At 41.5% G+C, this 22,047-nt stretch overlaps 1 protein-coding gene across 2 annotated transcripts in view; it reads right to left on the bottom strand.

The window, feature by feature from the left end:
• Positions 1-4,551: 4,551 nt before the first annotated feature.
• The window catches only part of LOC115088021 (oocyte zinc finger protein XlCOF6-like), a 30,546-nt gene continuing 13,050 nt past the window's right edge, over positions 4,552-22,047 (bottom strand). For both annotated transcript variants that reach the window (XM_029595877.1, XM_029595878.1), the window contains exons 4-7: positions 21,560-21,670; positions 15,444-15,545; positions 14,223-14,330; positions 4,552-7,349 (exon numbers count right to left, since the gene is read on the bottom strand). In XM_029595877.1, the coding sequence (XP_029451737.1) occupies positions 5,647-7,349; positions 14,223-14,330; positions 15,444-15,545; positions 21,560-21,670 (2,024 nt within the window). In that variant the 3' untranslated portion in view covers positions 4,552-5,646. The remainder of the gene's footprint in view (positions 7,350-14,222; positions 14,331-15,443; positions 15,546-21,559; positions 21,671-22,047) is intronic.

The following is a 22,047-nucleotide window of genomic DNA, read 5'->3' as shown; positions in this document are numbered from 1 at the left end:
AGAGGTCTAGAATGGGTAGATGTGAATCGGTTATTTACTCTTTCAGATAATACAAAGACTAGGGGGCACTCCATGAAGTTAGCATGTGGCACACTTAAAACTAAACGGAGAAAGTTCTTTTTCATTCAATGCACAATTAAACTCTGGAATTTGTTGCCAGAGGATGTGGTTGTGCAATTAGTGTAGCCGTGTTTAAAAAAGGATTGGATAAGTTCTTGGAGGAGAAGTCCATTACCTGCTATTAATTAAGTTGACTTAGAAAATAGCCACTGCTCTTACTAGCAACAGTAACATGCAATAGACTTAGTTTTTAGGTACTTGCCAGGTTCTTATGGCCTGGATTGGCCACTGTTGGAAACAGGCTGCTGGGCTTGATGGACCCTTGGTCTGACCCAGTATGGCATGTTCTTATGTATGGGCCAGAAGTATCAGCTTAATAAGGCAGGAGAGATAGAGGAGAATGCTGGGGTTGGGAAGGAGAGGGAGTAGGATGGCCACTCTGGGGAAAAAAGAGGAAGCCTATCCACAAATGTTTGCCCAGGGCTCTTTAAGTGCTTAAAGCATCCTTATCTATTTCTATAAGACCCATACTACCTTAAGCTCTAGGGGGTGCAAATTTTGGCATACATAGATTCTTACAGATTTCCTGATGGGCGTGGAAGAGCTTTCTTGCTCTTATATCCAATTTTTCAAGATCTTTAAGAGACCCTTCCATTATTCCAAAGCTGTATGAGAGTACGGGGACTGCAACCTAATTGGTAATGTGTAACTTATTTAGTATTGTTAAAGCGCTTTTCTGTATCAATTCAGCCTCCTGAAATACTCATCTTGGTAATTACTGCTGAATTTTTCCTCTACTCCTAGATATTTATATACACTTTCCTGCTCATATTCCAATATATTGCGGTCTTCAGTCAAAAAGAAACTTTCCGTGTTAGTTAGATTTTCTCTAAGGAAAGTTGGTTTTGCACATTTGCCCAGGCCAAATACCATCCTGATGTCATCTGAGAAACTCTTCACTACTCAAGAGTTTTTCTGCTAAATGTCTATTTTAGCAATAACAAATTATTCATTATTATTGGTATCACAGGTACTGCACTCAACTGGTTCAAATCCTTTCTCGGCAATAAAACCTTCAAGGTAAAAATAAACAACAAAGAATTGCACCCAGTCAGCTCCAATCTGGGAGCCCCCCAAGGTTCTTCCCTTTCACCAACACTCTTCAACATATACCTTCTACCTCTCTGCCACTTGCTTACCAAGCCAAAGATCAAACACTATCTCTATGCGGATGATGTGCAAATTCTCATCCCTATTACGGAATCGCTGCATAAAACCCTAAGCTTTGGAATAGCTGCTTCCATGAAATCATCACGCTCCTCTCCAGTCTCAATCTAGTCATCAACAAGGACAAAACGGAAATCCTCATCATCTCTCAGGGGGACAGCAACCCTCTCCTAAACTCGCCTTCCGCTATACCCGACAACTACAAAACCTAGTCTTACGTAAGGAATCTGGGTGTGCTGAACCTCAAAAGATTTGTAAACACGACCAAGGAATGCTTCTTCAAATTACAAGTTCTAAAAAAGATGAAACCCCTTCTGCATTTGCAAGATTTCCGCTTGGTTCTACAATCAATCATCCTCACAAAAATCGACTACTGTAACTCCCTGCTTCTTGGCCTTCCGGCCAACACCATCAAGCCCCTGTAGATATTACAGAACTCGGCTGCCAGGATCCTGCCTACTCAAAAAAGAGTGACCACATCACGCCTATCCTCTACAACCTCCACTGGCTCCCTATCAAATTCAGAATTCTTTATAAAGTCCTGATCATTTTGCACAAATCCATACACAATCTTTCCTCCGTTGATCTCACCATCCAGCTGCGCCCTCACACCTCGGTCAGACCGATTAGAAAAGCCTACCAAAGCACTCTATACGCCCCCCAAGCAAAATCATCCCTAAGGAAAAGAGCCCTATCCATGGCAGGCCCCATGCAATGGAACACTCTCCCACCAGACCTCCGACAAGACCCCTGCCCAATTTCCTTAAAAAAAAAACCCTCAAAACGTGGTTATTTAAATCAGCGTTTCCAGAACCGCCAGGGTAGCCATACCAATTCACCGTAGCTTGTCCCATGGCACCCTGCAAACATTGTATATTGTATTAAGTTAACTCTGCATCTTTTTTTCCCTCTTGATCTATGCTCACTTACTCTTCAGACTAGTTCCATGCCTTTTTTGTTTTCTCATTTATTAAGGCTTTGTACCTCATTTATTTACTAATTTAGTTCGTCCTAGGTGCAATCTTAGCCCATCATATTTAATGTTATCTATGCAAAGTATAATCTATGTTTAAGGTTCTATGTAACGCTCTCATGCGAAGTTATTGTTCCACTGTAAACTGGTTTGATTTGTATTCTATACAAAAAGATCGGTATATAAAAGTTAAAAATAAATAAATTCATCTTCATAATTCATGGTGAACTCTATGCACTAAGTCATTGCAGGATTTGCTCTGCACATTTCAAGGTAATTTATTATTTCAGAGTGAGGGATGCTCTGGAATAAGAGGTCATGGGATGAGGGTGAAAGGGGGTAGACTCAGTAGTAATCTAAGAAATTATTTCTTTACAGAAAGGGTGATGGATGCATGGAACAGCTTCCCAGTGGAGGTTGTGGAGAGAAAGAAAATATCCAAACTCAAGAAAGCATGGGCCAAGCACAGGGATCTCTGAGAGAGTGGTAAGGATTGTAGAGCCGAGCAGTTGGTGTGGCTAGCAGACTAAATAGGCCATATGATCTTTTTCTGCTGTCACATCTCTGTTTCTAAAAGCTTTCAGATAGTCAATCAATGCTATACTGAGATTTTGACCTTTCTTACAGTTGCCACAATGGCTTCATTCAGCATCAGCTGGTCCTTGGTTTCATATGCTCCTCTTTTGTTAAGAGCTTGGCAACAGAGCAGAAGGGCATTATAGTCAATATGACTGTATTTTCCTTCTGCATCTATTCTAGTAAACAGCTTGTACCTTGTAGGTGAAAAAAATCTAATCAAGTTACTGGGCTGTAGTGTTGCTTGACTCTCCCTTTGGAAGAGAATTTTTCTTCTTGTTATTACATTGTGGTATCAGTTTTGCCTTGATTTTATAGAATATAATACAAGCCATTATATATATTGTTGTATATCACCCAATTATATACCATTATGTTATTTATCTTTTTATCCTAACCCCCTGTTATGCTGTTTGGCTCAACTTAACTTCTCCTCAATTACTTTCCTTTTATGGTATTTTCTACCGTTACATGTAAACCAAAGTGATGTCCTTCGAACATCGGTATAAAAAAGCCATTGAATAAATAAATAAATAAAATGATCAATTGCTTTTTGCAGTTAATCAGGTCTTGGTGAGATATTAAATGTTTGTGCTAAAAGTTAGGTATACCATCAGGGCCAGGGTTCTTCCAATTTGGGGCTCTTTCTAACCTGGCTTACAGCTCTATTTTTGTTACTCCAGTACATTCCATAGTTTTACTGTCAGACTCTTGCTGGGTAGCCATTCTGCTTCTCTGTTGTGCTCTCAGGATCTTCATATAAATCTCTCCAAAAGTTTTCTGTTTCATCTTTGGTTGCTGGTGTTAACAGCACCAGTCTTCGTCCCCAATTCCCCATAGAACTGTTTTAGTTTCTTTCTAAATGTTTTATTTTGGTGTCTCTCCTTTCTATTTTCTTCATATCTTTGCTGCTTTTGTGCTTCTGCTGTTATTTTCAATTTGTTATTTAAGGTCTTTTTCCATTAGTACAGCTTAACTCAGCTTAATGTTTTGGATTTTTCTTCTTATTTTTTTTAGTGCCCTCAATCCTTTGAGAAACTTGTCTACCAGTGACACCTCTGTACACAGTGGCGTAGATTTTAAAAAAGTGCGCCTTCGCGTACTTTTGTTGGCGCATCAGGCGCAAACAAAAGTACACTGGATTTTAGTAGATACGCGCGTAGCCGCTAAAATCCTGGATCGGCGTGCGCAAGGCTGCCGATTTCGTGTAGCCGGCGCGCGCCGAGCCGCGCAGCCTACCTCCGTTCCCTCCAAGGCCGCTCCGATTTTGGAGCGGCCTCGGAGGGAATTCTCTTTTCGCCCTCCCCTCACCTTCCCCTCCCTTCCTCTACCTAACCCACTCCCCCGGCCCTGTCTAAACCCCCCCTACCTTTGTCGGGGGATTTACGCCTCCTGGAGGGAGAAGTAAATCCCCGCGTGCCAGCGGGCCGCTAGCGCGCCGAGACGCGACCCGGGGGCGGTTCCGGAGGGCGCGGCCATGCCCCAGGCCGAAACCACGCCCCCGGGCCCACCCCCAAAACGCCGCGTCCCGCCCCCAAAATGCCGCGCCGATCGGCCCCGCCCCGACACGCCCCCGACACGCCCCCCTCGAAAAACCCCGGGACTTACGTGAGTCCCGGGGCTCTGCGCGCGCCGGCAGGCCTATGGAACATAGGCGCACCGGCGCGCAAGGCCCTGCTCGCGTAAATCCGGGCGGATTTACGCGAGCAGGGCTTTTAAAATCCGCCCAAGTGATTTGATTTTTTTCACCTATATGCTTTTTTTACAAGAAGACGTTATTATTTTTTCCTTCTGGCTTTGTGCCCTTGTTTTTAGGGCTGTGTCAATTCTTATTTTTGCTGCACCGTATTGGCACCTTAAAAGGGATCATGGCTTTGTTGATCTCACTTATCTTGCTTTTAACTTGGGGTGTCAGGTTTACCTTAGGTAGTTTTTCCTGCTCCTGGAACCTAGCATATACATTATAATCCATCTCCAAATAAGCCAGGTGCTCAACCACCAGCTTTTCAGTCTCTTGATTCCTTTCCTCTTCTCTCTGTTTCCTGGTCTGTCTTACACTGCTCTCATCTTCCAGTGCTGCACCCTTAACCTTTCACTGATATTTCATCCCTTATCTCTTTCAATTGCTCTGTTTCATACCTTTCTACTGGTGCTCCTTGGCTGTTTAAGCATCTCTCTGCTGTTGCGATGTCCTTTTTATCTTATTATTTCTCTCTTTGCATCATCTTTCAGCTTTTTTAAGATATCATAATTTAGGCATTTCCATTTTATGATTTTTCCAATTAAAGATCATAAAATTTCCAACACTGACCTTTTGCTATTTTTCTTTGCTATTTTTGCTCTTTCATTTTTTTTTGGTAGGTTCTCTTTGCATACACTATAGACTTAAATGCAGGTTTTTTTGGCAACAAAATAGTACATTATCTCCTTTTTATCTTCAGGCATCCAGTTAACTTTAGTTAGACTTTTCATTAGCTTCTGTATTCTGTTTCCTGCAGTGGGTCCATGAACAGTTTCATCATGGCCTATGATTGCACCAGGCATGTTATCTTCACCTGAAAATTTAGCACTATCACTACCATCATTAGTGCTTAGGGTAAGGATGAGAAAATTCTTATCCTGAGTGACATGTGGCCATATAAATGTTGCTTTTTGTTTCTTTTCACACTACAGTCATAGTGATAGCTTTGATGAGAATGGGTCTAGATGTTATACAATAAGGACACCATATGAAGGTACTTAGCAAGGTTTGATGAGGAGATATTTACTCTAATCAATTATTCTTTAACCTCTCAGAGAGTTTTTTTGTCTTATTTTGCAAATTTTGTTGTTTCATTCCTCTCATGTGCTGTGGATTCTTTTCCTCTTATGTGGGTCATTTCATGCAAGCGCAGGTTGCCTTTCTGAGTAAAGCTTTTATCACATTCAGAGCACTGAAAAGGTTTCTCTCCAGTATGTATTCTTTGATGTATGCTCAAATCACATTTCCGCTTGAAGCTTTTATCACATTCAGAACATGAAAATGGTTTCTCTCCAGAGTGGTTCATTTCATGCAATCGCAGGTGGTCTTTCTGAGTGAAAAATTTATCACATTGAGTACAGTTAAATTGCTTGTCTCCAGTGTGAATCTTTTTATGACTAAGCAAGCTACTTTTCCATTGAAAACATTTATCACAGTCAGGACATTTAAATGGTCTTACTGTGGTATGGCTCATTTCATGCTGTCGCAGGTTGCCTTTCTGCGTGAAACATTTATCACATTTAGAGCATTTAAATTGTTTTCCTCCAGAGTGGGTCATTTCATGCACTCGCAGGCTGCCTTTGTAAAAGAAATACTTATCACATTCACAGCATTTAAACTGTTTCTCTCCAGTGTGGTTCTTTTCATGCCTTTGTCTGTTGTATTTCTGACTAAAACATTTATCACATGCAGAACATTTATAAGGTTTCACTCCCTTGTGGACCATTTCATGCAGTCGCAGGCTGCTTTTCCAACCAAAACTTTTATCACATTCAGAGCACTGAAATGGCTTTTCTCCAGTGTGGGTTCTTTCATGTTTTCTTAGGTCAGGTTTATGACAAAAGCCTTTATCACATTCAGAACATTTAAACGGTTTCTCTCCAGTATGGATCATTTCATGTTCTCTCAAGCTTCCATGCTGACTGAACTGTTTATCACATTCAGAACACTGAAATGGCTTTTCTCCAGTATGGATTCTTTCGTGCTTTCTAAGATCAGACTGGTGACAGAATCTTTTATCACATTCTGAACACTGAAATGGTTTCTCCCCTTTATGAAATTTCTGATGAATTTTAAGCTGTGATCTGTATGTAAAACATATTTCACAGACAGTACATTTAAACCGCTTGTTTTGTCTATGAATTGTTTCATGTGCTTTCAGGTTTGACTTCCTACTAAACCTTTCTTCACACTGAGTACACTGAAATGTTTTCCTCCTTGAGTGAATTCTTACATGTTTTTCCAGGTCAGTACTGTCTGCAAAGCTTTTTTCACACAGAGTACATTTTAATGGTTTCTTTTGCATGCAAACCTTTTTATGCGCTGTAAGTTTTGTTTTCTTAGCTCTTTTCTCACCTTCAGTACCTATCAATCTTACCACCCTTCTATGATATTTTTGGATATATGTCTGACTTGACCTTTCAGTGAACTTGTTCCCACATTCAATCTTTTCTTGGTGCTCAAGAGAATGCAAGTCTGTGGTAAAGTTTTCCCAAGTTTCAGCACTTTTAGATGGTCTCTCTCCTTCACTCAGTCTCTGAGTTTGTACAAGTTTGGCACAGTGGTTCAAATTTCTCCCTCGTTTATTATATATTTTCGATCTCGCTCCTTTCTGGGCTTTTTGTTTTACTATTGTTGGTCTTAATCTACTAATATCGCCTTCAAAGGCAGAAGGAATTGGGATGTCTCTGGAGGGATCTCTATATTTCCATTCCTCACTCTGATGTCCATCGCACATTCTCTGACTCCCACTATTATTCTTGAATCCGTCATCTGTTGGATACAAATGAGAGTATGAGCATTAATTTTACACCTGAGGAAATGGACACACAAAGAAACTACTCTTAATAAGAAGGAACATGTACTCCTAATCCTGTGAGACCTCAGAATCCCAATGTTCTGGCAGAATGAGTTAAAGACTGTAATAAACTGAACTACTCTGATGGATTATGAGGCCTGGCACTACCAGATATACAAATCATGCAATTGCACAGGAGGGCACAGCTGGGATGAGGAGCAGCGGTAGAAGTAAAGAAGGGGTCAATAAGGAAGGAAGAAGAAAGAAAGAGGTCTGTGTGGCCACTGCTGGACCCCATCTCACCAGCAGCTGAAGAATGAAGAGAGGCCTCTGGTGGACCCCATCCCACCAGTGACAGAAAAAAGAAGAGGCTTCGTGGCCACTGGGGAACCCCAACCCACCACCGGCTGAAGAAGGGAAAAGCCCACGTGCTTGACCTGACTGGAGCAGAAGAAGGAGCCCATTTTGCTGCTCCTTCTTGTGTGCCTGCCCCATGATATTCAATACTCATGGGACTGGCACTTCCTCAATGTTCATCTCGCGATGCACAAGATCAGCATAGAAGGAGTCCCAGCCCAGTAAGTTTGGAATACCGTTGGGCCTGCACACAAGGAGAAGCAGCAGAATGGCCTCCTGCATTTTCCACAACAAGGCATAAGCAGCCCAATGGGGCTGCTAGCAAAAAGAAGGTTGTGTGTGTGCAAGAGAGAATGGGTGTCCCCCTTGGTTGTGTATGTATGTGTGGAAGCCTGCCTAGGTTGTGTGTACGTGAGAATGGGAGCCTGCGTGAGTTGTGTGTGTGTGTGAGAATGGGACTCTGCCTGGATTGTGTGTATGTTACTGATGTGCAGGGAAAAAAAGGTTTTTGTTTTTCGGTTTGTTTTCAGGAGGTTTTATTCCCATGAATTTTGGTTCGTAGATGCTTGATTTGTTTCATTCATGTGAAAAAAATGAATTAAGTAATTTAAAAAAAAAACCAAAATGGCCAAGAAATGACAACAAGTCCCACCCACCCGTCCTCCCGGAAAAACGTTCCCGGCATCTACTGGGTCATACTAGAGTTAATTAACTGTGGCGCATTTACCCCAGTGGATGGCGTCATTTCGCTTGCAAGTGCTGAAGAAAGATGAGGATGCCTCTGGGCTGGGTCACAGCGTCCAGGCCTAGGCCCTTGCTTTGGGACCTGGACTCCGGGTTGGGTCGCGGTGTCAGGCCTGGGTCCAGATCAAGGCTCCAGCACCGGGTCGGGCCTGGGTCTGGGCCCCAGCCTAGGCTAAGGCCCTCGCATCAGAACCTGGCCTCCGGGTCTGGTTGCTGCATTGGGCCTGGATCTGTGCTGAGGCCCCGGCGTTGGGACTCGGCCTCCAGCTCTGGTGACAGCATCCGGCCTGGGTTCAAGGCCCGGCCTTCAGGTTGGGTTACGGTGTCGGGCCTGGGTCCAGGCCTAGGTCCTAGTGTTGGGACCTGCCCTTCGTTGGATACCTGATGGATCAGGTAAGTTTTGTTTTTTTTTAGTTTAATTTTAGGGGGTCTCAGCCAAGGCCCAGGCGTCGACCCATGTCTCCGCTAAGACCCTGGCATCATGCTTAGGCCTAGGCCATGGCTCCTGCTTTGAGCCTTGGCCTATGCCCTAAGTGAAACCCTGGCTTCGGGCCTAAACCTAGGCCCGTATCATTAGTTTAAAACAAAACAAACAAATAAGGTTTGTTTTATTCAGGAGGCCCCCCGATTCAATTCGGGGCCCCTCCAAATGAAATAACTTAGTCTTATTCCTCACATTTTGCAGTATAATTTTAAATGAATGCACATCCCTATGTATGTGAGAGAATGGGAGCTTGCCTGGATTGAGTGAGAATGGGAGCGTGTGTGTGTGAGAGAGAGAGAGAGCGCGCCTGGATTTTATGTGTGTGTGTGTGTGTGTGTATATGTGAGAATGGAAGCCTGCCTGGGTTGTGTGTATATGCAATAATGGGAGCCTGCCTGGGTTGTATGTGTGTGAGAAAAGGACTTTGCTTGGGCTTTATGTAAGAATGGAAGCCTGCCTGAGTTTTGTGTGTGTGTATGTGAGAATGGGAGCCTGTTTAGATTATGTGTGGTGTGTGTGCGTGTGAGAATGGGAGTCTGCCTGGGTTGTGTGTTTGTATGTGTGTGTGTGTGCTCATGTGACAAAATGGAAGCCTGCCTAGGTTTTGTGTTTCTGTGTATATATATATATGTGTGTGTAAGAGCGAGAGAGAATGAGAGCATGGGTAGTGTGAGTGTGTGTGTGAGAGACAGAATGAAAGCCTCCCTGGGTTGTGTATGAAGAAAGTTTGTGTCGCCCCAATAATCCACAACAATCTCAGGGTGTCTGAATATCAAAATTTTTCAGGTAGAGAGAGCAGGGAATTTTTCTGTCTTTATTATCTGGGTGTTTGATATATCTGCTATTTTGAAATATTTTATTGCTGTTTGAAAATTCTTAATTATTGGATGTTATTTTATTCTTCAGTTCTTTGGAAATATTTTTCTTTGTATGGTTTTACTAATATAATTTCATTTTTTAAATTGTATTGATTTATGAGAACTGGTGATGCTTCTGTTTTTCCATTGTTGCACTGCATACAGAGTCTGTTTTTGCAGTTTACTGTTCGGTTTGTGGTGGCATGTTTCTATTTATACTTTATGGTCTCTTTATCCTGTATTTAGTTATCTGTCTGCATTTGCATGTGTGACTGAGGTGGATTATTCTGCTAGTTTCTCTGTAAGGATTTATGGCAGCCTGGCTTTTTTTGTTTTCCTAATAAGAAGTGTATTGGCTTTTGAAGGCTTGGTGTTAAACTTGCAGTGTTACCTTTTCATAAGTAGGATTGTTCTTGTTTGAGTGCTGACAGTTAGTAGTTTTAATAGGGGACGTTAACTCAAGACTTTCCAAGGGTCAAACCCACACCCAACAGACATTACAGTAGACCTAATACCATATGGGTTCCAAGTGTCTTTTTTTGCAGAAATTTTGGGTGGCACCACCGCAGTACATGTATTTCTGTACAACAAAATGGTGCCGGCTAAAAGGCCAGCCTATGCCATTTTTACATTCCAGTCAGTGGGGCAGTAGCACCTGAAGATTACTCCTACCCAGTTTAGGTGTGTTGGACTTGTGGATAACGTTAGATAGGTTCAGGGGGTGTGTCAATTTTGAAAGTTTGGATCACCAGAGGGAACAGGGATTTTTCAGCGAAGAATGGGGGCCTGGGATAGAGTGTGAGACTGACAGTTTCTAGTGTATGTTGGTAATTGGAAAAAACAATTCTGTGTTTAGAAAAACAGAATGATGAGGGGTCAGGGGAAGACTATAGTGATAGGAGTATACTACCGTCCACCTGGTCAAGATGGTGAGACGAACAGAGAAATGCTAAGAGAAATTAGGGAAGCTAACCAAATTGGTAGTGCAGTAATAATGGGAGACTTCAATTACCTCGATATTGACTGGGTAAATGTATCATCGGGACACGCTAGAGAGATAACGTTCCTGGATGGAATAAATGATAGCTTTATGGAGCAATTGGTTCAGGAACCAACAAGAGAGGGAGCAATTTTAGATCTAATTCTCAGAGGAGCACAGGACTTGGTGAGAGAGGTAACGGTGGTGGGGCCGCTTGGCAATAGTGATCATAATATAATCAAATTTGATTTAATGACTGGAAGAGGAACAGTGTGCAAATCCACTGCTCTCGTGCTAAACTTTCAAAAGGAAAACTTTGATAAAATGAGAAAAATTCTTAGAAAAAAACTGAAAGGAGCAGCTACAAAAGTAAAAAATGTCCAAGAGGCGTGGTCATTGTTAAAAAAATACCATTCTAGAAGCACAGTCTAGATGTATTCCACACATTAAGAAAGGTGGAAAGAAGGCAAAACGATTACCGGCATGGTTAAAAGGGGAGGTGAAAGAAGCTATTTTAGCCAAAAGATCTTCATTCAAAAATTGGAAGAAGGATCCAACAGAAGAAAATAGGATAAAGCATAAACATTGGCAAGTTAAATGTAAGACATTGATAAGACAGGCTAAGAGAGAATTTGAAAAGAAGTTGGCTGTAGAGGCAAAAACTCACAGTAAAAACTTTTTTAAATATATCCGAAGCAGAAAGCCTGTGAGGGAGTCAGTTGGACCGTTAAATGATTGAGGGGTTAAAGGGGCACTTAGAGAAGATAAGGCCATCGCAGAAAGATTAAATGATTTCTTTGCTTCGGTGTTTACTGAAGAGGATGTTGGGGAGGTACCCATAATGGAGAAGGTTTTCATGGGTAATGATTCAGATAGACTGAATCAAATCACGGTGAACCTAGAAGATGTGGTAGACCTGATTGACAAACTGAAGAGTAGTAAATCACCTGGACCGGATGGTATACACCCCAGAGTTCTGAAGGAACTAAAAAATGAAATTTCAGACCTATTAGTAAAAATTTGTAACCTATCATTAAAATCATCCATTGTACCTGAAGACTGGAGGATAGCAAATGTAACTCCAATATTTAAAAAGGGCTCCAGGGGCGATCCGGGAAACTACAGACCGGTTAGCCTGACTTCAGTGCCAGGAAAAATAGTGGAAAATGTTCTAAACATCAAAATCACAGAACATATAGAAAGGCATGGTTTAATGGAACAAAGTCAGCACGGCTTTACCCAAGGTAAGTCTTGCCTCACAAATCTGCTTCAATTTTTTGAAGGAGTTAATAAACATGTGGATAAAGGTGGACCAGTGGATGTAGTATACTTGGATTTTCAGAAGGCGTTTGACAAAGTTCCTCATGAGAGGCTTCTAGGAAAAGTAAAAAGTCATGGGATAGGTGGCGATGTCCTTTCGTGGATTGCAAACTGGCTAAAAGACAGGAAACAGAGAGTAGGATTAAATGGACAATTTTCTCAGTGGAAGGGAGTGGACAGTGGAGTGCCTCAGGGATCTGTATTGTGACCCTTACTTTTCAATATATTTATAAATGATCTGGAAAGAAATACGACAAGTGAGATAATCAAATTTGCAGATGACACAAAATTGTTCAGAGTAGTTAATTCACAAGCATATTGTGATAAATTGCAGCAAGACCTTGTGAGACTGGAAAATTGGGCATCCAAATGCCAGATGAAATTTAATGTGGATAAGTGCAAGGTGATGCATATAGGGAAAAATAACCCATGCTATAATTACACAATGTTGTGTTCCATATTAGGTGCTACAACCCAAGAAAGAGATCTAGGCGTCATAGTGGATAACACATTGAAATCGTCGGTTCAGTGTGCTGGGAATTATTAGAAAGGGAATGGTGAAGAAAACGGAAAATATCATAATGCCTCTGTATCGCTCCATGGTGAGACCGCACCTTGAATACTGTGTACAATTCTGGTCGCCGGATCTCAAAAAAGATATAATTGCGATGGAGAAGGTACAGAGAAGGGCAACCAAAATGATAAGGGGAATGGAACAGCTCCCCTATGAGGAAAGACTAAAGAGGTTAGGACTTTTCAGCTTGGAGAAGAGACGGCTAAGGGGGGATATGATAGAGATGTTTAAAATCATGAGAGGTCGGAGAACGGGTAGATGTGAATCGGTTATTTACTCTTTCGGATAATAGAGACTAGGGGGCACTCCATGAAGTTAGCATGGGGCACATTTAAAACGAATCGGAGAAAGTTCTTTTTTACTCATTCCACAATTAAACTCTGGAATTTGTTGCCAGAGGATGTGGTTAGTGCAGTTAGTATAGCTGTGTTTAAAAAAGGATTGGATAAGTTCTTGGAGGAGAAGTTCATTACCTGCTATTAAGTTCACTTAGGGGGTAATTTTCAAAAGGAGTTACATGCGTAAATGTAGCTACTATTGTAGCAATTTTCAAAAGCCATTTACTCAAGTAAAGTGCACTTATGTGAGTAAATCCTATAGACAAGTCAATGGCATATATTGTAGCAATTTTCAAAAACCCACTTACTCAAGTAAAGTGAATTTACTCCAGTAAATCTGGTTTTTACTCGAGTAAATGCTTTTTAAAATCAGGCCCTTAGAGAATAGCCACTGCCATTAGCAATGGTAACATGGAAAGACTTACTTTTTGGGTACTTGCCAGGTTCTTATGGCCTGGATTGGCCACTGTTGGAAACAGGATGCTGGGCTTGATGGACCCTTGGTCTGACCCAGTATGGCATTTTCTTATGCTCTTATGTAATTGTTCACAGAGCATAGCAATAATGCTAGCACCGGCCCTGTGGATTATATCCCTCACTGGTAGGAGATCTTGTGTCTACAAGGTTTGGGTAGTTCTGTCATTGTATTTAAGATTTCAAACAAATAAAATGAAACCTCTAGGTACAAAATAAATTGAACACACAAATACCTAGTAGTACAGATTAAGCACAAGGGAACAGTTTTTTGAAGAGGGAAAAAGATGCCAAATCTCAAGACAGAATAGCTTTTGAGATGGCTGTCATATGTACAATTATTAGTCTAAAAATAATCTCCATTTTGTAAAAATGTATGCATGACAAATGTATCCTCAAACAAATAGTGCCGTAATTAGTTTCTGGTTTAAAATACTCAGCAATGCACCCTTACAAAAATTATTATAAATTTAGAAAATCAAACCACACCTAGCTTAGACTTTCTTCTGACAAATATACTCTGCTCAGCTGGACACCTGGATTCATTCTGGATCTGAGTCCCTTAATGTCAAACCTGTCGGCCTAAAGCAACTGAATTCCAATGGATTAGTAATAAAACTTAACCTGAAAGCCAGGTAATAAGATTCACTTCTATGTGTAAAGTTTAAAATACTCCACAGCAAACAAGCAGCATTTTATTATAAGGGAATTATTTGCCCACCATCCTTGGTATCAGTATCTTCCTCTCTTCCCGCTAGCTGGTCGCTGACACGAAGCTCTTCTACTTTCAGGATCTCTCCTGTGGGGTCAGGACTGTAATCTTGGCTGCCTGTTTGAAGAATGGGAAAATATCTTCAGCTTTTAAATAGTCTGGGATATTGACTTAAGAAAAGCAGCACTTGGATACAAGTGTTATTATGGGAATCCTGTGAGCTCTTTAAATTTAAGTATCCTGGTAGAAAGTGTTAAAGACTCTTTATAGTTATGAAAAAGAGCCATGACAGGGAACACACACACAAGTTCACACAATATCATGATGGTGCAAATTCTGCAGAATCCCATCTCCCTTCCTCCTGCTGGGCCATCCTGCCTTCTTTTCTCCTCCTGATTCCAGCAGGGGCCTTCCTCCCTGCAGCTAGCAGGACTATTAAAAATAACCCAACCACAGGCTGCCGGAAGGTAGAAAGGGAGAACACGGTGGGGTAGAGGGAAGTCAGAATTAGTGAAGGAAGAATGAAAAACTCACAGGGGCTAGGAGACAGGAGCTGGTGAACAGACTGAACTAATGGAGCAGACAGACATGAAAACAGAGGAAAGAGGAGAGGCTGCAGATGGAAGAAGAGGAGTGTGAAGACGAATACAGGAGAACCCCCCAGAACAACCTAAGGGTCCGTCACCAAGTATCTGGCCCAGTCCACCTTAAGGAACAGTACAGAAGAGAATCCTGGTCTCAGGGCGTTTTCCTTAGCAGGGGGATAAGTAAGCAGGCTGTTAGTTTTCTTTGACAGACTGCTGAGTAAGCAGATCTGTTTTGCTCGTTTTCCTTTGTGCCTATAATAGAAATTTTGTGACGAGACAGCCGGAGTCCAGTCACTCTGTCCTCTGGCAAATTCCCATGACACAAGGAGGTACCAATGGGAAGAGAGAGAGGCTGTAGTGAAATGATGGAGCAGAAAGGAGGGAGGGAAAGGGAGAAGAAATGAAAGACATAAAACAAAAGTCAGACCTGAAAATGAAAGGAGAAAAGCTGAAATAATGGAAAGTGAACAAATTAATTATCTTCACAACAAAGTTTAGAAATCAGGGATCTTGATTTTAACGCCTCATTTTTGCTGTGCCTGGTCCAGAGGAGGTGTCTTTCATTTAAGTAATGTTTGGCTCAATCCATCACTAGCTTTAATCCAAACTACATCACCTATTTCATGCAGTTCCTCTCCTGTACCTGTGATGGCCAGGTTTCCTGTTTCTTCAGATTCCCGGGGTTCAGTCCTGAGTCCTTCATGCTTAAATTGGATTAAAATATCAGGTTTAACTTTGGAGGAGCCTGTTATAGAAAAATATGGTCACAATATGTTTAGAAAATATACCCCAGAGCCTATGTCATCAATGCAAGTGAGCTCAGAATTATGCAGTTTTCATAGGCACTAACAGCAGTGAAGAAGAAAAGGGGTGCTGCTTTGCTGATCATCATCAGAAATCTCATCTAACAGTATTTTTTTCATTTTTATTTAAGCTTAAGGGTTTATAAAAAACCTAATGCAATGTCAAAAATATTCTTAAATGATAATACAGTAAACGGATATAAAAAAGAAGCTTGCTATTATTTTCAACTTATTATATGTTGCTCCTGATTTGTTCTGTATCACAGAGACTTGCCTCTCTGTTTAATCATCCTGTTTTGTCACGGTATAGTGTTTTTTCTCAGCAGAGACTTGGTAGTCATGGGGACGGTTTACTTATTACTGCTAAATCTTCTGTACCAACAACATAGGAAAATGTGGGAGAGAGGTTCTGGAAGCCAAATTTAGGTTCTTAGGTAGAAAGCTGAAATCCAGGGGAGCATTCTCTGAAATGCTCCCTGTTCCACGCGCAGGTCCCAAGAGGCAGGCAGTGCTCTGGAGCCTCAATGTGTGGATGAGACGATGGTGCAAGGAGAGGGATTCAGTTTTGTAAGGAACTGGAGAATCTTTTGGGGAAGGGGGAATTTTTTCCAAAGGGATGGGCTTCACCTTAACCAGGATGGAACCAGACTGCTGGTGCTAACCTTTAAAAAGGAGAAAGAGCAGCTTTTAAACTAGAACACGAGGGAAAGCTGACAGTCACCCAGTGGCTCATGGTTAGAAGGGAGGTATCTTCGAAGGATACTAATGAAGCAGGAGAGTTAGGCATCCCAATAAAGAGGTTCCAAAAAAAGCAAAAGTAGTCCATGTGCCTATAAGTAAAGAATCACCTGAGCTAAATGATTCCAAATTTTCCCTGTCAACTGAAAAGCAGGTTGTTAATACAAACAAAAAACACAATTTGAAATGTTTGTATGCCAATGCCAGAAGTCTAAAGAAATAGGATGGAAGAGTTAGAGTGAATAGCACTGAATGAAAAGGTAGATATAACTGGCATCTCAGAGATATGGTGGAAGAATGAGAACTAATGGGATAGTGCCATACCAGGATACAAATTATATCACAATGATAGGGAGGAGCAATTTGGTGGGTGGGTGGGTGGCACTTTATGTCCAGGATGTCAAAGAATTTAACAGGATCAGGATCCTGCAAGAGACTAAATGCACAATAGAATCTTTGTGTAGAAATCCATGTGTGTTAGGGAAGAGTATAGCGATAGGAGTATACTACCATCTACCTGGCCAAAATGATAAACCGGATAATGAAATGCTAAGAGAAATTAGGGAAGCTAACCAAATTGGTAGTGCAGTAATAATGGGAGATTTCAATTACCTCAATATTGACTGGGTAAATCTAACAGGACATGCTAGAGAGATAAAGTTCCTGAATGGAATAAATGACAGTTTTAAAGAGCAATTGGTTTAGGAACCTATGAGAGAGGGAGCTATTTTAGATCTAATTCTTAGTGGAGCACAGGATTTTATGAGAGAAGTAATGATGGTGGGGCCAATTGGCAATAGTGATCATAACATGATCAAATTTGAATTAATGACTGGGAAGGGGGACAATAAGTAAATCCATGGCTCTAGCACTACACTTTCAAAAGGGAAACTTTGACAAAATGAGAAAAGTAGTCATAAAAAACCTGAAAGGTGTAGCTACAAAGGTTAACAGTGTGTAACAGACTTACCCATTTTTAAACAATATCATCTTAGAAGTGCAGTCCAGAAAGGTGGAAAAAAGGCCAAACAACTGCTGGAATGGTTAAAAGATGAGGTGAAAAAGACTATTTTAGCCAAAAGAACTTCCTTCAAAAATTGGAAGAAGGATGTATCTGAATAAAATAGGAAAAAGCATTAGCAAGTTCAACGTAAAACATTGTTAAGACAGGCTAAGAGAGAATTTTAAAAGAAGTTGTCCATAGAAGCAAAAACTCATAATAAAAACCTTTTCAAAATATATCCGATACAAGAAGCCTTTGAGGGAGTCAGTTGGACTGTAAGATGATCGAGCAGTTAAAAGGGAACTTAAGAAATGGCCATGGAAGTTAATTTGTTTAAGATGATCATACTACCTAAATGGTTGTATGTGTTGCAGAACCTACCTCTTATTCTAAAACGTAACGATTTGGCCGCCCTTCAACAGATGATGCGGGCATTTCTTTGGCAGGGGAAAAAGGCGCGCATACCATTGTCCTGGCTTATGTTGCGTTGGGGAGCAGGGGGAATGGGAGTTCCCGACCTTCAGTCTTATTGTGTGGCGGCCAACCTCCGGATTGTTAGGGAATGGATATTGGGAATCCCCTTTTGTATTGACTTGGTGGCTGAATCCACATTGGTGGCCCCCTTCGCGTTGACCTATGTACTGATGGGGCTGGGAAAGGAGCTACCGTCTGCAATCTCTCGGAATCCACTGGTTGTCCCGTTTCGAAAATCCTGGCAATACCTTACAAAGAAGTTGGGACTGCCTCGATGTAACCCTTACCTTCTCCCAGTTCAGGGCAACCCAGAGTTTTTACCAGGATCCCAAGATGTTAGTCTGCGGGGATGGGCCTCGAAGGGTATCACTCATTTGGGGCACTTGGTGAACCCGGAAGGGATACTAATGCCGTTCCCCACAGTACAACGTATATATGGTTTGACCCGGGTCCAGTTCTTTGGGTATCTACAAATCCAACATTACATATTATCATTGCAGATTGGTACTCAGACTTCCACACATTTAGCGGCGTTAGAATCCTTTTTTCAGTTGGGAAGGGAGCGGCCATTATCTCTCTCGACATATTATAGGGCTCTTCAACGAGGTATGTCACAGCGTACCTATGAGACTTCAGTAGAGCGTTGGACCAAAGATGGAGTATTCACGGTTACAGTGGCAATCTTCTCTGCATGTATGGGGAATTTAAAAAGGTCCAGTGAAAATATGTATTACCGGGAAATGCAATACAAGTTTCTGCGGAGGGCCTTTGTCTCTCCACAGGTTGCGTGGAGAGCGCGGCTCATAACAGATTCGACATGCCCTCGTTGTCACCTTGCAATTGGCACTTTGTCTCACGCATTCTGGGCTTGTCCCCTTGTTCAACAGTTCTGGCAGAAAATTGTAAATTACTTACAACGCCTCCTGAAAATACGTTTTCAAGTTACCCCGCAGCTGATTCTTTTTGATTGCATTCCCCAGTCGGTTATAAGAAAAGCGGGATTGAGAACTCTGATTAAAAAGGCCTGGCTGTTGGGGAAAAAAGTTATTCTACTTAATTGGTTGGAGATATCTGCACCATCGTATTGGACTTGGCGTAATCATTTTCATCGAATGATGTATATGGACAGTTTTACTTCTAAGTTGTCGCCAACGCACCGAAGACTTTTCTTGGAGACCTGGGAGGTATATGTGCAGACTTTGCCACATCGGGCTCGCAGCTTGATCCTCAATGCCTGATGTTTGTTTGTTCTTCTTTTTTTGTTTTTTGGGTTAGTGATAGACCCATGCCTTCAATGTTATGATTGGACTCTAGTATACATGGATGTCTCAACTGGTTTGTCAGCCAGGCCTTGGGTAGGGGAAGGGGGGGGGGGAGGGGGGTAAAGGGGGAGAAGCGGGACGGGGAGGTTTGGAGAGGGTGAGGGTTTGGGGATAAGCATACTGGACTCCTGTTCCTTCTTGTTTAAGCAGAGCTAGCCCGCTATAGTTGTTCAATATGTCAGACTGGGGGAGGTATCAGAGTGCAGCCTCTCCTAGTTTGTTGGCGACATGAGTATTCTCTAGGGTGGCTCTAGAGATGTCTTAGACACAGTTATAGATATCTGGAAGGGGGAAAATTGAGGAGTGTTTCCTCATGGTTCTGTGATTTGTGTCATCAATATCGTTTGCTGTATTATGTTTGCTTGTCTGTTATCGGCAAAGTTTCATATTGTGTCTGAGGATCACTCAATAAAAATTGTATTACAAAAAAAAAAGAAATGGCCATGGAGGAAAGACTAAATTAATTCTTTGCTTTGGTGTTTATTGAGGAGATGTTGGGGAGATACCTGTTCCAGAGTTGGTTTTCAAGGGTGACGATTCAGATGAACTGATCCAAATCACAGTGAAACTGGAAGATGTAGTAGGCCAGATTGACAAACTGAAGAGTAGCAAATCACCTGAACTGGATGGTATATCCCCTAGGGTTCTGAAAGAACTCAGAAATGAAATTTCAGACCTATTACAAGTAATTTGTAACCTATCATTACAATCATCCATTGTACCTGAAGACTGGAAGATGGCCAATTTAACCCCGATATATAAAAAGGGCTCCAGAGGTGATCCAGGAAACTATAGAACAGTGAGCCTGTCTTTAGTGCTGAGAAAAATCATGGAAACTATTATAAAGAATAAAATCACAGAACATATAGATAGACATGATTTAATGGGACATAGCAAGCATGGATTTATCCAAGGGAAGACTTGCCTCACAAATCTGCTACATTTTTTTGAAGGGGTGATTAGACATGTGGAGAAAGGCAAACTGGTAGATGTAGTATATTTGGATTTTCAGAAGGTGTTTGACAATGATCCCCATGAGAGGCTTCTAAGAAAAAGTCATGGGCTAGGAGGAGATGTCCTTTTGTGGACTGCAAGCTGGTTAAAAGACAGGAAACAGAGAGTAGGATTAAATGGTCTGTTTTCACAGTGGAAAAAGTTAAACAGTGGAGTGCCTCAGTGATCTGTACTTGGACCGATGCTGTTTAATATTTTTATAAATGATCTGGAAAGTGAGGTGATCAAATTTGAAGTTGTCAAAATTATTCAGAGTAGTTATTCAGAGTAGGTAAGTCAAAGCGGATTGTCAAATTGCAGGAGGACATTGAGAGACTGGAAGATTGGGTGTCCATGTGGCAGGTGAAATATAATGCAGACAGTGCAAGGTGATGCATATCGGGAAAAATATCCCATGCTGTAGTTACAAGATGTTAAGTTCCATATTAGGAGTTACCACCCAGGAAAAAGATCTGGGTGTCATAGTATTACATTGAAATCGTCAGCTCAGTGTGCTGTGGCAGTCATAAAAGGAAACAGGATGTTAGGAATTATTAGGAACAGAATGTCATCATACTGCCTCTGTATTGCTCCATGGTTAGGCTGCACCTTGAGTACTGTGTGCAATTTTGGTCGCCACATCTAAAAAAGATATAGTTGCACTGAATCAGATTTCCAAGAGAGCTAGGTGATACCTGCATGGAGCAAACTTAGATTTAACCTTAATATCAACTAGCACAGGGTAGTTGGATGTTTCAGACAACAGTCTCTTCATTTTGGTGGCTGTTTGGAATATTACAGAGATTTGTGGTAAGGTATAGGATGGGGCTAGGTGTTGGATTAAGTAAGGGACTTGTAGGAACTAAAAAGTAAAATGACAGACTGGAATATCCTAATATCTCAAATAGTTTTTGGGCCTCCTCATACTCCTGGTCATGCTAGATTCCATATACAAGCATTTTAAACACATTAAACCATTAAAATACTTTAGCACATTAGTCTTCATTAATGTTAATGTTGAGTTAATATACACTAACACACAAAAAAAAAGTTAATGAGCCATGCTGCATGGAAAATTATGCAAGTCAGCTCATTAATATTAAAACAGGTTACAACAAATCATATTACTTAATATAATATGCATTAACCTACTAGCAAGAAAAAGACTTAGCTATACCTCCCCTCCACGGCCGAATCAAGAAGTACTGCTCTCACGGTGCATGCTCCCCATGGCATCCCCTACCATACCCCCAGTCCCTCACCCCAGCCAGGTGCCCCCCCCCCTCATAATCCAACCCATCCCCAAAATAAGGAAACAGAAAATGGAGGCAAGGGAGAAGATGACGCCCCTTGTTCTCCCGGTGCTGAACACCTAAACGGTGCTCGTTGACCTTAGTAAACATGTTCAGGAGGAGTTTTTACTTGCCTGTTACAGGAGGGTGAATCTGTTCAGTCCTTTCTAATTCAGGATCCATGAAAGTTAGGTCTTTCTTTTGTTCAATGCTCAGCGAGAACACAGATGTTACAATCGGAAGGCCTGTTATGAGAAAACATGTCTTAGAAATATTCATCAAGGACCTGCTTTATAATATTAGGAAATGGATTTTAACTGCACCACTGAATATATCTGGATAAGTTAAAGTTAGCAGGATAGAGTTATCTGTCTAACTTTAAACCTGCTCTGTAGCAGGTCTAACTTATCTGGCTAACTTAGCCAGGTAAGTCTCAATATTGCTACTTATCTGGCTAAATTAGCTGGATAAATAGCTCCTCCCTATCACACACAGTCCCACCCACCACTTAGCTTCTTAGACGGATAAGTAGTTAGCCAGCTAAATAGCAGCTGCTCAGTGAGGCTGGATATTTAACTGCCACCACTTAGCTGGATAAGTCCTAATTTCTCTGAATATGTGG

The sequence above is a fragment of the Rhinatrema bivittatum genome, chromosome 3 (assembly GCF_901001135.1).
Source record: "Rhinatrema bivittatum chromosome 3, aRhiBiv1.1, whole genome shotgun sequence".
Classification (NCBI taxonomy): domain Eukaryota; kingdom Metazoa; phylum Chordata; class Amphibia; order Gymnophiona; family Rhinatrematidae; genus Rhinatrema; species Rhinatrema bivittatum.
This window is presented reverse-complemented; position numbering and strand designations above follow the sequence as displayed.